Here is a 13722-nt window from a genome sequence, read left to right on the forward strand (position 1 = left end):
ATCTTATCTATAATGACGCAAACAATCTGAGCCTGTCAGTCGCAAAAACAAGCACTTTACTGGATGTACTTTGACGCAGACAATTGCCCATTGGATTACAACTGTTACAAGGTATAAGGTAGAAGATTCTTGCTCAATACTGCAGTGATTGCTAAGATTCTTGTTCCTGTCTATCACACTCCAAACTATGGGAAAATAAGGTTAAAAAATACCAGAGTTATCCTTCAAAAAGAAACTGGCTGCTGACTCCCACAAGTTCAAGACTCATTTCCTGACTCATGTCTGCTGCTTCACAGGTTCATCTCCAAAGGGCTTTCTGCTCACTTGTAATTAGGAGTAACATCAGATTTGGACGGAGCTGACAGTCATTTCTAACAATTTGGAACATTTCATCATCTCATGGGGGCTTGGTAGGAAATACAGCCCCATGGTGAGGCTGTGATTAAAAGGATAGTTCAGAACGGCGGCTCTTTTTCTGCAATCATCACCTCTAAGATTATTACCACTCATTATTAATGATCTTTGTGACGATTTATTCATGTCTCATGATGAGATCCAGCTCCATCAATCAAGCCAGAAAAAATACTCCACAACCCTCAGTGAAAAGCTTTTAAATGGCTGGCTGTGCCTCTGAAGTCGTACTAATCCTCTCCTACGGATAAGACAAAGCGAAGTGTTGAATGAATGAATTTTTAATGATCCCCATGGGGAATCATAATATATATATATATATATATATATATATATATATATAACAGTTTGCATAGCAGGAGCCACACACAGTAAGAATAGGACAAACAGAGGTTAACTACACAATGACACAACCCTAGCATAAGCAGGGGAGTTGATCTTTCAGAGCTGGGTTATGGCTAAAACGCTCCACGTAAACACCTCCTGCTGCATACGAGCATCTCCGAGGTGAACGCCATGCATTTTATCTGTGCTGTATTTATGGATGCCTGTGGATTTGAACACAGCTGTCACGCTTGAGGGAATCAGAGTCACCAAAGTGAATTGTCCTGCAGTCGTTAGGCTCGGGGGAGCCGACATACTGCTGGTGCTCAATGAATAGATAATTCCATTTTCACTTGGTTGGACGGCACAGATTCTAACACAGTAGAAGCTGTTGGGCCGGTGGGAGCTCCCTGCCTGGTGTGTGTGTAGGAAGTCTCATAAGTTAGTGCTGATTATGCATCTCGCACATAATTCTGTTGTGTACATCGATCACCTGTGTTGCAGATGTCTTACACTGACTGAAGCAAGGTGGGTGTATATTAACTGTAATGTCAGTCTTCAGCTGATGAAATTGCTCTCAAAGCCATCAGAGGATTTTCTTATCAAAAGAATAATTCATATTTGCAGTTGAGGGCAAGTCGGTCCCTCAGGTGGCAGAGGTGATTAACATGTATCCTGCTGTGTCCTGGGTTCAAATCCAGACCTTGTCTACTTTTATCCTTGCTGTCTTGTTCCTCTGTAGGTTGTCTGATACATTCAGAATAATAACTCTGCCACTTACATGTAAAGTAGTACATAATGTTAAATGCAGTAGGGGATTATTGCCAGTGAGAAGGGCTCCTCAAATGTGTTAAAAAGCAAACAAAAAACACACATTAATCACCATTACTGTAAAGGTGCCAGTGCTAGCCTGCTGGCTAATTTTCAACTGCATTCCTTTTGCAAGACACCAAATGAATACAAACAATGAGAGTGGAGTATGAAATTACAACCATAGCTACAAAGTCTGCATTCTGAACTTAGTACACAAATTATGCTCAGCAGCGGGAAGCTGCAAAACATTGATGCAATAATATGGTAACCTCCACCATTCAGTATATGTAGCAATTGCAAAGCAATATGTAGCAACGGAGCACAAATATGCAGTAGTGTTAAAAGCCAATTAGCCATGCAAAGCAACATTAAGAAATAAGACATAAAGGACAATATTTACAGCCAATAGCATTAATCTGTATAAAATGTTAGTAGAAATAGTTTAAAAGTTAGTAAAATGGAATTTCACGCACTAAAAGACACAAGCCATAGGCATGGGCCGTGGTACAGATTAGCAGTAAAATGGCATTTATCATCATGATGATGATAATAGATAATTATTGTGGTCACAAGTCACAGTAACTGGGTAACAGCATAGTTTGATTAAATTCAATTTAGCTTTATAGCAGCAATACCTATCCAAAGTTTGCCAGCATTAGCGAACATTAGCCGTCATAAATAAGTTACTAATGTAAGTTATGCAGCAACATGTATCTGAACTATGCTAATATTAGCTAACCTTTGCCATCATAACTGAGTCAGTAATGTCAGTTGCAGTATCTATTAGATGCTCCATGGCATACTGGAGTAGACTGAGACTTCGACAGCTTCCATCAGGAGGAACAAAGGAGATTGTTATTAACTTCCGGAGAGCGCACACCCAGCGCTCACCACTGACCAGTGACGGTACTGCTGTGGAGTGGGTAAGCAGCATCAAATTTCTTGGTGTGCACGCAACAGAGGACCTCTCTTATCACTGGCCAAGAAAGTCCAGCAGCGTCTCTACTTCCTCCGCAAGCTAAAGAGCAAGAGCTGCGGGACCCATCATGTGCTCCTTCTACCAAGGCATCATTGACAGCATCCTGAGCAGCTGCATCACTGAGTGGTTTGGGAGTTACGCTCCCTCCAGCCGTAAGACCCTGCAGCGTGTAGTGACACAGCCGGAGATCAGTGGTTTCTCATTCCCTCCATCCTGGACATCTACATCTGTTTAGTCCACAAAGCAATAGCAGAGCGAGTGACCTCGCCTACCCTCACATAGCCTCTTCAGCTCTGCCATCTGGGAGAAGATACCAGAGCTGCCAGGATGCTGAACTCTCTCCACTCTGCCTTCAAAAAACCTGCACTGTAACTCACCCTAAACCTAAACCATAAACCTTCACTTTCTTGCTGAAAATTAGAGGAGAGGATTGTCACCACTCTCATATTTGTAAATATGAAGCTGGAGCCATCACCGTGTTTGCTTAGCTTAGCATAAAGACGGTAAACAGGTGGTGTCGGCTAACCTGTCTCTCTCGAAGACGAAAAAAAAAACTGCACTCCCACTTTGTAATCCAGGCTTCCTGTTACATTTATGGTAACTACATATTTTTTGTGATCATAACAAGATGACAACATGACGATAATAACACAGAAACACAGAAATTATGTTGTTTTTATTTTGTGATTCATAAAAATAAAACTTTGTTAATCTCCTCAATATTGTGGCAATAAAGAAAAACAAATTTTAATCTTTTTTTATGAATATTATTTTAACAATACTGCAATTCCTCATTATGTTTCAGAATGTTTTTATTTAGAAAGCACTGATATTCAAGTCATGCCTTTGTGTGGGAGGACAATATGAAATTATGAAAATAAAAATAGATAGCCTGAAATTGCATCAGTAACACACTATTACTTTGGTTCACCACCCACTGTGCCACAAAAATGCCATTTGAGATCCCACACAGGAGCGATAACTGTCTGAACATACAGTACTGTTTGTGTCCTGGTTCCACCCCTCATCAGCTCAGTGTGTGTGTGTGCGCGCGCGCCTTCAAGGTGACGTGCGGCGCTCTGTCTGCAGGCTCTGCTGTGGACCTTTAGACTTCTCCCATGTCGCTGTCTTTAATCAGAGGACTCAGTCAGTGCAGCACATGGCCGGCCCCGACCTTGTCCTGTCAGATACTTTCATTCTCAAGCAGACTCGCTGTGACAGGCCGGTGTGAGTGAAGGGAGCATCCCAAAAACCCTCTGGCTGGGCCGTCCTGCTCTCGCTGATGTTCAGCTGTATGGCAGGAATCCATATGAAACACATTTCTTATTTTAGAACACTGTGTCATCTGTGCATAAGACTCAACTATAAAACCCTGGTTCTTAGCAATAATAAACAGTGGATCACTGATTGTTTATTCAGTGTAATGAATCAATCTTAATATTAGAATATGAAATAATATCAATTAATAGCTGCTGTTTGTAACTCCAAATAACCTTCACGCATGGACAGATGATGTGAGAACAGACCGCCCCTCCTGCACAGGAGCTAGACCCCCACACTGAGAGACTAAATGACAAACATGACTTGTTTTGTGTCTGTTTGTGGTCATTTTGCATCATTTTATAGTTGTTTCACATCTCCTTCTGTTGTTATTTAGCATGCAATTGTGGTCATTTACAGTTGTTTTATGTCTTTTTAAAGTCCCTCTTCATCTCCTGGTGATTGTTTTCTGTCTCCTCACAGAGGAGACAGCCGGGGCCAACTCCGAGCCCTGGCCACCACCTGTCTGGCCCCTCCACCTGCCTCCACAATCTGACTGGGAGAAAGATGCTGATGATGCAAATAAAGAGAGAGCTGTTTAATTTTGATCTCATATTCCCAGGTTGCCACCTGACACAGCCTGTTAAACCCTTATGATGATGTTTTCTACATCTTTGTCTTTCAGTATCATTATTTCAACTGACGGTCGGGCTCACAGGATGAGCAGGAGGATATTGACACAAGCACAATTTAAGATTTTGATTATGTAGAGTTATTCTGTCTTGTGTTGTTTATCTGCCTGGAGTCTTATTTCCCAGGTGAACAACCCGATGCAATCTGTTCTCCTCATGTATCGATGTTATTTCGTTTTCATCTTTTTCTTCTTCGTCTCAATTATTTTATTATTTCATGTGTCGTTTAATATGCGTGTTGCTTGATTGATTAGGAGAAATAACATCCTGCATACAGATAGAGGAAGTGTTCATTTTTTAAACAGTTTTTCTTTTAGGATCTGGGGGAAGTCGCTGGCAACAACCCAGCTCAATTAGCGCTCCAATCTTTTTCTGTCTCTTTTATTTATTCTTCCTCTTCATCCTCTTTGTTTATTACTGTACCCAGCAACGGCAATCAATCGGGAAAAAGTTCCCACTCTTGCTTATTGAAACAAGTTGATATTTCCTACCTCATGTCTGTTAATTCAAACTGTGTACTTGGTAATTCACTTTTGCAGACATGCTTCCTTCCTCTAATTGATCAGCTGAAGTATAATCAAAAACACCACCTCTAAACCCTGTCTCTGTCTCTGTCTTTGTCTCCGTCAGAGATGGACTCGCTGCGTATCCTCCTCTACTCACTCATCTTCCTGATCAGCGTCTTCGGCAACCTGCTGATCATCATAGTCCTGATCCTGAACAAGCGCATGCGGACCGTCACTAACTCCTTCCTGCTGTCGCTGGCTGTCAGCGACCTGATGATGGCCATCTTCTGCATGCCCTTCACCCTCATCCCCAACATCTTAGAAGACTTCATCTTCGGAGCCTCCATGTGCAAGACCGTCACTTATTTTATGGGTGAGGATGAACTGTCTCATTTTAAAGTTGAACTGCAATAGCATGGAGATATGTTCAAACAGTTTCTCTTCCTGTCTTTTAAAATAATGGATGGACTGGTGTGGAGACTTGATCTCAGGGAGACATAAATCTCTCCAGCTGGCAAAGGTTCATTCATGCTACACCTAGTAGCACAGACCACCTTTCTTCCACAGCAGTCTTACAAACATTGAGCTTTTAGCGACATAGGGGAGCTAATAAGATCAGTTCTCCTGCATGGTGCTGCTTCATTTGTTTTTTAAATTTAGCTGCATTATTATACTATGCAGGAATTTCATATGAACTCAGGGTTTCTGCCAGAAATGTTCTCAGGCCCAGCAGCTGTTCTTGTTCTAATGGTATTCCCGAGGACTGGGTGCTCGCCAGCTGTACTTTCTTAACCTGAGGCTGGGCTGACATTGTTGGCTAGGTGGAGCTGCAAATGAAGTATCTGTGCTACTGACTGTTTGGCTAGCTAGCTAAGGTTAGCTTGTGATCGTTGGAATTGTTTGACTCAGGCTGCCTCTGGCCAAGAAATAGTCCTGCACATTAAAAAAGTGCATTTGATTGTTTTCTACTTCAGGTTTTGTGCAGATTAAACGAAATATGATGCTACATGTTAGTTAATCAGCTTTAAATGTTCTGGTTGCCATAATTTTTAACTATTAGACAAAACCTGGCAAGCTGTTTCCCCATCTGCTCATAAATGCAGACATGTTAGGCCATGTGAACTGATCAAGATCAAGACTTTTGATGATGACATGTTTATAGCGTGTTTTTTGTAGCCTCCCAGAGTAAGCAAGAGTTAAGAGATCAGGAGAACCTGAAGTAATGAAGAAATATGCAGACCACAGAAGGTTAATATTATGATCAACAAGTAGATAGATGTGCTTCACTGGCTTCATAAATGTTTCATTTATGTGATGAATACCAAAAACCTCACTTGTAAGCAGTTATTTCTTCTCTATTTAAAATTGAAATGAAATGCTGAGGCCAATTATTTCTGAGATCATGGACAACGAGCCGCAGCCACGCTAAAAACATCTCAGAGGAACATGGGAGAGATCTAATGAATCTAATAGTTTTATACAAGAACAAGCAGGATATTCAATAGCTGGGTTAATAGGTATTTTATTATTCCTAACATGGAAAGTCTGGTCTATTTTCTCAGCTGGCAGCTGATCAGAAACTGTGCTCCAGCTTTATAGAATCCTGCTGGAAAATTGCTCGGTATCTAACAAGAGACTGTCTTTCAGAGAGGCTTTTCTCTGGGCTTCATTTCGCCTGTCAGAAGGTAGCCATCATGCTGAAAGTGCTCGAACAGTCACACATCTTCAGGAGTGTGACTTAGCGATGAGCTGGCTCCCATCAGGCCAGAGTCAAGGTGCCACGTGAGGCCTGAGTCAGACTGAGACGGCATAGAAACTGAGATCCGCTGCAAGACTTTGTCCCTCTGCTTCACTTTGAGCTTTGAATGGTTGAGGAGAGCTTTTGAATGGTGGGGTCCACAATCCTATTATTGTCTCAGAAATGTGATGCACCATCTGTGAGAACAGGGTTGCTGAATCTCCTTTTCAATTACTGGGTTCTCTGAGCTGTGATAAAGAAGGAGGGGGGCAGGAGGGCCAGCTGACTCGGACTTTGAATACAAACTTTTTGTTATCCAGCTTCTTTGGCTTATCTTATACTTTTAGTCAAGGTAAGGGCTTCTGAGAAATATTGGGTGAAAGTGAGCCAAATTTATTCAAACCATATGAATACTGGTCTTATACTAAACAGTGAATAATGACCAGGATGTCCTTCACTGCAGATGTGATCAATGTTTCTTTCTAACTGAAAAACCTGCAGTAACATTTTACTTTCTCTGCATAGCCTGTACAACGATTAAGAATTTCACTTGGCTAGGTTTGAATTAGTGTTGATTAAAAAGCTGTGGTAGAGTGTGAATTATAGTTCTGTCTTAACAGGACTATAATTCAAGAGTAAAGCTACATAGGGCTATGGCCTCGTCAAGAACTTATCTGCGGACACCAGTTCACCAGAGAAAACCTCACAGACCCAGCGAATTTGGCAGTTGTCAGCCCAGCTAGCTCCAGTCGCTAATGGAACAAGTTACAATTTATTTATCAGAGTGTAAACTGCTGCCTGCCCCTACCCTGCCTCTGATTGGCTCACCCTGATATTCTTACCTTAACCAATCATCACTCCTGGATGCTTAAACCTAACCAAGCCAACCAACAAAAGTAAGGAATACTAACCAATCAGAGGCAGGGTAGGGGCGGGTCTTCGCCCACCTATTGTGGAATAAAAAATAAAGCTGTGAAAGCAGCTCACTGTTGGTCAATGGAATTAATTGAACTTGATGCAAAAAATTTGTATGGATTTATTTCAACCCAGTGAACAAATTCACTAATTGCAGAAATTGTGTTGGAATGAATTGATTGTCGATTTCAATCGCTGGCTTGATGAGATTTTTGCAGAAGTGTGCCCAAGAAATGACCAGATTTTACATTACACAAGATGTATGTGCTTGAGTAAAATGTTACATTGCTTTATCATCAAACGACCTCATCAGGAAACTAGTGAAAGTGACTGAATTATATAGAGCTATTCTAGTTCATTTTATTCTGCCTATAATTTTTCCACCAGTTTTCTCAAGCGACTATTCTATCTACAAAGAATTTGTTTGTATGTGTGCAGTGCTTTTGAATCTTCAGATGTGCTTGTAGCAGTCATATGGCTTCATATGTCTGCATCTAGATCATAGTCTGTTGCTTCCTATGAAATGCATGTGACATGAAAGCTGTCACATTGAATGATTTGGAGCAAATATCACACAAACATTTGTCTACTAACATCAGCATCTGCTTGTATCAGCCCATTCCCCCCCCCGTCTGATCTGAGCCTCCTATGAGTGAGGCCCTCTATTAGCTAAAACCAATCAATACACAGGATCATTGTGACTATCCTCACCCATTGATTTTATGGCAATCCTGCCTGGGAAACCCATCTACTTTTTGCAAACTCATCTGTTAGCACACGCCCATTAGACATATAATACCCCATCCATCCTTCTAGTCTTCCATTCGCCCGTGTATCCATCCATCTGCCCCCAGCTCGATAATAATGTGAATCATGGCCCCTGTGCTGTTTTGGTGGCAGTTATGAGATCGATGTTGTAATATTCCGGGTGTGTGCGTTTGTGTTTGTGTGCAGTCCTCAATCACATTTATGTATCCATGTTTGTGTTTTTGTTGCTGGTCGTATGATGCAATTACCGACCAACTTACCAGCTCAGTGTGTCTGTTCCCCCCCGAGGTACAGTTTGCATAATGTATTAGAATTTGGATTTTCGTGGCTTCTAGCAAACTTTTACAGAAATGGCTGCAAGGGCATCTGGCACCAATAACACATTAATTCCATTTGTAAAGTTTGTATGCCTTAAGGCATCATTCAACTGAGAATTAGGTGCGACCTGGAGAATTAACAGGCGTAGTTTCAGCTGAGGATTTTAAATCTTCTCTCCCAGGTCGAGGTCTGCCCAAAGATCCTCGACTATAAACTTCACAGTTTCCTTCAAAAGCTAGTTATCAAGCGGACTACTGTGAGTGTCTGCCCGACTTGGGTTTAATGAACAAGAAAAAGGATTAGAGCGTGTTCATCCTGAGAAGGGAAGATACAGTGCACGGGGGGGGAATGTGAGCATTTGGTTGGTTAGTTGACTGGTAATTAACTTGGCAGCACCTTGCCCAGAATCACTGCAGAATCTCCTCGACTCACACATTAGCCTCTCAATACTGTCAAGTGTCACGGGGGTGAAGCTTTGATCAGCGCGCCTGTCGGAAAACTCAACTAAAAAGAACTTACAGGAGCAATAACTGAAACATATGAGACATGCATATAATGGAAAACTGTCCATTCTGTTTAATATATTCACAGAAAATGTAGCAACTCCAGCAGCAGTTACACTGAGATGCTGCCTCTGCCTTATTGCTTGATATTTACACAGCTTATAAGAATGCAATGGAGTCCTATTAATGCACTCTTGCTTAATGCACATACAGTATTAGTACATGGGGGAATATGATCTCTACAGTTATATCTATATAGTTGCTGCAGTGTATTTTAAAGTGTGTATTACTACACCAATATCTTCTGTTTTGTTTCATAGCTCTTCTTTAGAAGCCAAACAGATTGCTAAGTGCTGATCTTAGATCAGTGCTGCCTTCCCCTGGCACTAATAAAACAGATGGTCATGTGGATTTGTACTGAAATGTTGAAAGCGCTGATGAATTTGGGCCCTGCACTCCTGGACAGGAACCTAATCCTTCAGATAAAAGGCTCAATATCTTGTAGCTGTCTGTGACTACCTGTAACTGTGTCATCAATTCAAATCACAGCACTGTCAGTGCTATACATCACCTGGAAGTGCACTTTCCTTCAGTATGAATGTGCACAACCCCCCCGCCCCAGCTATCAGTCTTTCTAAGTGTAGGGCTTGAAAATATCACTCATTTGAAAACCTGTGGCTCTATTTCACAGAGGCTTCACCCTCTAATAGGGCTCTACAGGCTGAGCGGCTCATCTTCATGTATCCATGTGCTGAAAAATTATATATAAATATGTGCTCTGCCAAATATAATGAGCCAATTCAATGCTATGGTGGTTGGCCTCATAAGAAGTCAATGAGGCAATAAGCCCGACTTCTCATGCAGTTTGTATGCCGGTTGGTGGCAAAGATGCGTAATCATTGTGATTTTTAAAATCACTTCTTAAAGGAGTAGTTCAACATTTTTTTTCCATTTGTTGTAATGTATTGATCTATATAAGTGCTAATTAGCGAGCGAGGATAGCTGTCACCCCCAGTTTCCAGTCTTTCTGGAAGCTAAGCTAACATTCTTTAGCTTTATATGAGAAGGTTTCTTCCTTTCTCATTTAACTACTGGCAGGAAAAGAATGTGTTTTTCCAAAAAATAGCAAACTATTCTTTTAAAACTTATTTCCTTTAATAGTGTTTCTTTTGTGATACTTTTACCTACAGTGTTATTAATGCTCTTTTTGTTATACTTTTTATCTTTTAATCCTGCCTTTTGTCCGTTTGCTTTGTGAAGCACTCTACAAAAGCACTATATAAATAATGCTTCTTCTTTTTCATCTTCCGCTCGTTATTTTTATTGTTTCTTTTGTCTGTTCCTCATCCTCGCCGTGCTAGAAAAGGGAGAAAAAGATCAGAACTCTCAGTGTTCCTCATTTCCACAGTCTGTATAAGCTGGTGCAGTGGCTGGGCATGACCGCCTTCAAGCATCAACAAAAGAAACCCCCACCGCCACCACCACCCCCCGTGTGTGATTTGGTCTTTCTGTGTCTTAGCACTTGAAAGAGACGTGTGGGTGTGAGAGACTTATTGTGCAAGACTCGTACAGTGCCGGTGCACTGTTAAGATCTGCATGTGTTGACTGCGCCACCCACCTCCTTCTGCTTAGCCGGAGCTGGAGAGGTAGGGGGTGGAGGTGGGGGTGAGGGCGTTATTCTAGTTGACCGGGAGTGTACAGTGGTCAACAGCCAGTCAGTACCGTGTGACAGAACGAGTGGGCTGCCTCTCCATCCGGCGCTTTGCAGAAAGGCTTCACACCCAGACAGTGAAGTCTCTCTGACAATAATAAAAACTGTAACTGCAGTTCTGTGATCACAGCTGGAGAATTCTAACAAGGCATCTTGCTCTTCTGGATTTTCTGAGCACATAAACACATATCCCAATCCCTATGTATCCTTCTTTATCCCTAACGTTGGCTTAAATGTTCAGATTTCATCTCCTCTATTACGATTCTTTGTTGTACTTTGATTTGGTAGATAATCTTAGCCCAGGTTTGGGGGGATGTAAACAGAGAGTATAACATTGCTATTGTATAACTGTGCGTTTTTGCCTATATTTTCTTACATTTATAGCAAAACAGCATTCATTCATTTAAAGAATACTGAATGAGCTATTAGCTGAAGGAAACAACAAGGAAATATGATGATTCTGAGGCAAGTTCTGCAGTTCAAAGGAGCGTATTTTTATGTCTCTGTGCCGATGACAGTCGCAGCTGGAGTCATTGTGTTTTTGGATTGTCTGCCCATCCATCACCATGTCAATGCATTATATCTGCAACACCTGGAGGGAATTTTATTACATCTGGCACAAACATCTACTTGAACTCAAGGATGAACTGATTAGATTCTGACAGTTAAAGGTCAAAGGTCAAGATCACTGTGACCTTGCAAAACATATTTTTGACCATAACCTAAGAATGTATATTCTAATTATGACTAAATATCACACAGATGTCTAATAGAGTGACGTGATGACATTTTCTAGCCAAAAGGTCAAAGGTCAGTGTGACATCAGATTGGGATCTGGGGAGTTTGGAGGCCAGGTCAACATCTTGGGCTCTTTGTTGTGTTCCTCAAGACATTTCAGAGCAGCTCTGTAGTGTGGTGGATAGAGCTAGAGTTACAATGTGTAACTATACATCTCCATCGCAGTGCGTCAGTAGCCAAGTGGTTTTGGTTTGATGTAGTATCCTTTCAGGTTTCATGTCAGCGCAGCAGCAGTCAAAAAAAATTACCTTCTCGCGAACAGCTTTTAATAATGCACGACAGAGCCTCACGGAGCATAAAAGGCATTGAGATGTCTTTTTCTGACGATGATGTTCTCTTTGTTCTCGAGTATCGCTACAAGTCAGCCTTTGTTCTGTTAGTGCAGGGATAAGATAAAGCCGTTCTCTGCTTCCATCAGACTCCACATCACATCCCACACCCATTATCCACATAGTTCTCTTTCTTCTCCAGGCTGCAATCCACAGATCTGTAGGTTTTTAAAAGTTGTGCAGTTGACAATATACACTAAATCCTTAATCTTGTACCTTCTGATAACAAAGCTTTTCACAATAGAAATGGTTTACAGGAGAGAGCATGGCAAAGGCTGATCTGGCAGAGGAAGAGAATAAATTGTTGTCGACCAAGCCATGGAGCGGTCCACCACTCAAATACTTATTATGGTTCCTGTAAATTGAATTGCACTATGCTCATAGGAGTATACATAATGACTTCCTCCCCTGAATGATAATGCTAAGCTATGGGTTAGACAGGATATGCTCTTCCGTCGTGAAACAACACACGAGAATGAATGGTTGCTGCTGCTTGTAACAACAGAGGATCAGTGTGGTGAATTTATTCCCGGGGGGCTCCTTTATAGCTGCTGGTGACACACAGGTATGGGTTTATTAATGCTATTTGTCTCACCCAGGCTCACCCTCAGTATACAGGCTATGTGGAGAGTCAGCTTGCTCCCTTTCTGCAGATTATGCATATTCATACATTCAAATACAGCTTGGCCTTGGATTGTCTCCAAAGGAATTTGACCCTTGGGTAACAGAGGTTCTGGTGTGCATTTGAGAGGAGCTAGTCTTTTAATCAGGCATGTCTTTTAGCCTTCTCATTCTGTCTGACATTGTGATGATGGAGCGGTTTGTTTGACAAATAGATTTTCTGACACCTAAGGTGAACCAGGAGGTTCCTGTATTGTAAGGGTGTGTTCATGCTTGTCATCGTCTTTGTAAATAATTGCGTCTGGTATATTTCGTGCTGCCACCATATAGGTGACACACATTTTGTACTGCATCTTATGAAAGGTGCTACTGTGTACATGTTTGTAGAGTTTGATCAGCCTGACCCATTAGCTAAGATAATGGTTTGACTTGGCAGCTGTAACAATCACAAAAGCCACCAACAGTTTGATTACGCCTAGTCCTCCAGCACTGAATAGTGTGAAGGTGTTTTATCTAATTCAAATCCAGTATAGATTCCACTTATCCAATCATAATCCTTCTTGGATCTTATTAGGTTTACCTCTCAACATTTGCAAGTAACTAAAGGCTAAAATAATGTTCACTCAGAGACGTTTAATCAGCTTTCGTTGTCTTAGACGGCAGAGATGGTTTTTCGCAGCCTAATTGATAATAATAAAATGATAATAATAATAAAATGAGGTGAGAATTAAAATATATGAAATGTTCTTATCTGACACATTCAATTAACAGCTACAGCCTACTGTACTGCACCAGCTGCTGTACTCACCACTGTATTAACTACAAAAACACACAGTCCATTCACAGTCAGGTAGTGATGTGTCTTTTCACTCTAACAATCACTGACAGAACGCAGAGAGCACATCGACCACCAAACACAAAAACTTTTCATTTTTACGTTAGACATTACACAAGTAATAGTCATTTTTGTTTGTGGCTGAGTCCTTTGCTGCAGGATTCAAACTGACTTCAAAGGTTTCAGAGGAAATGATTCAGT

At 41.3% G+C, this 13722-nt stretch overlaps 1 protein-coding gene across 1 annotated transcript in view; it reads left to right on the forward strand.

Annotated features, from left to right (window-relative positions):
- cckbra (cholecystokinin B receptor a) overlaps window positions 1-13722 on the forward strand; it is a 38847-nt gene that overhangs the window by 8413 nt on the left and 16712 nt on the right. Inside the window, exon 2 of the mRNA XM_018701766.2 lies at window positions 5110-5358. Within this exon, the coding sequence (XP_018557282.1) occupies window positions 5110-5358 (249 nt within the window). The remainder of the gene's footprint in view (window positions 1-5109; window positions 5359-13722) is intronic.

The sequence above is a fragment of the Lates calcarifer genome, linkage group LG7_2 (assembly GCF_001640805.2).
Source record: "Lates calcarifer isolate ASB-BC8 linkage group LG7_2, TLL_Latcal_v3, whole genome shotgun sequence".
NCBI classification, from domain to species: domain Eukaryota; kingdom Metazoa; phylum Chordata; class Actinopteri; family Centropomidae; genus Lates; species Lates calcarifer.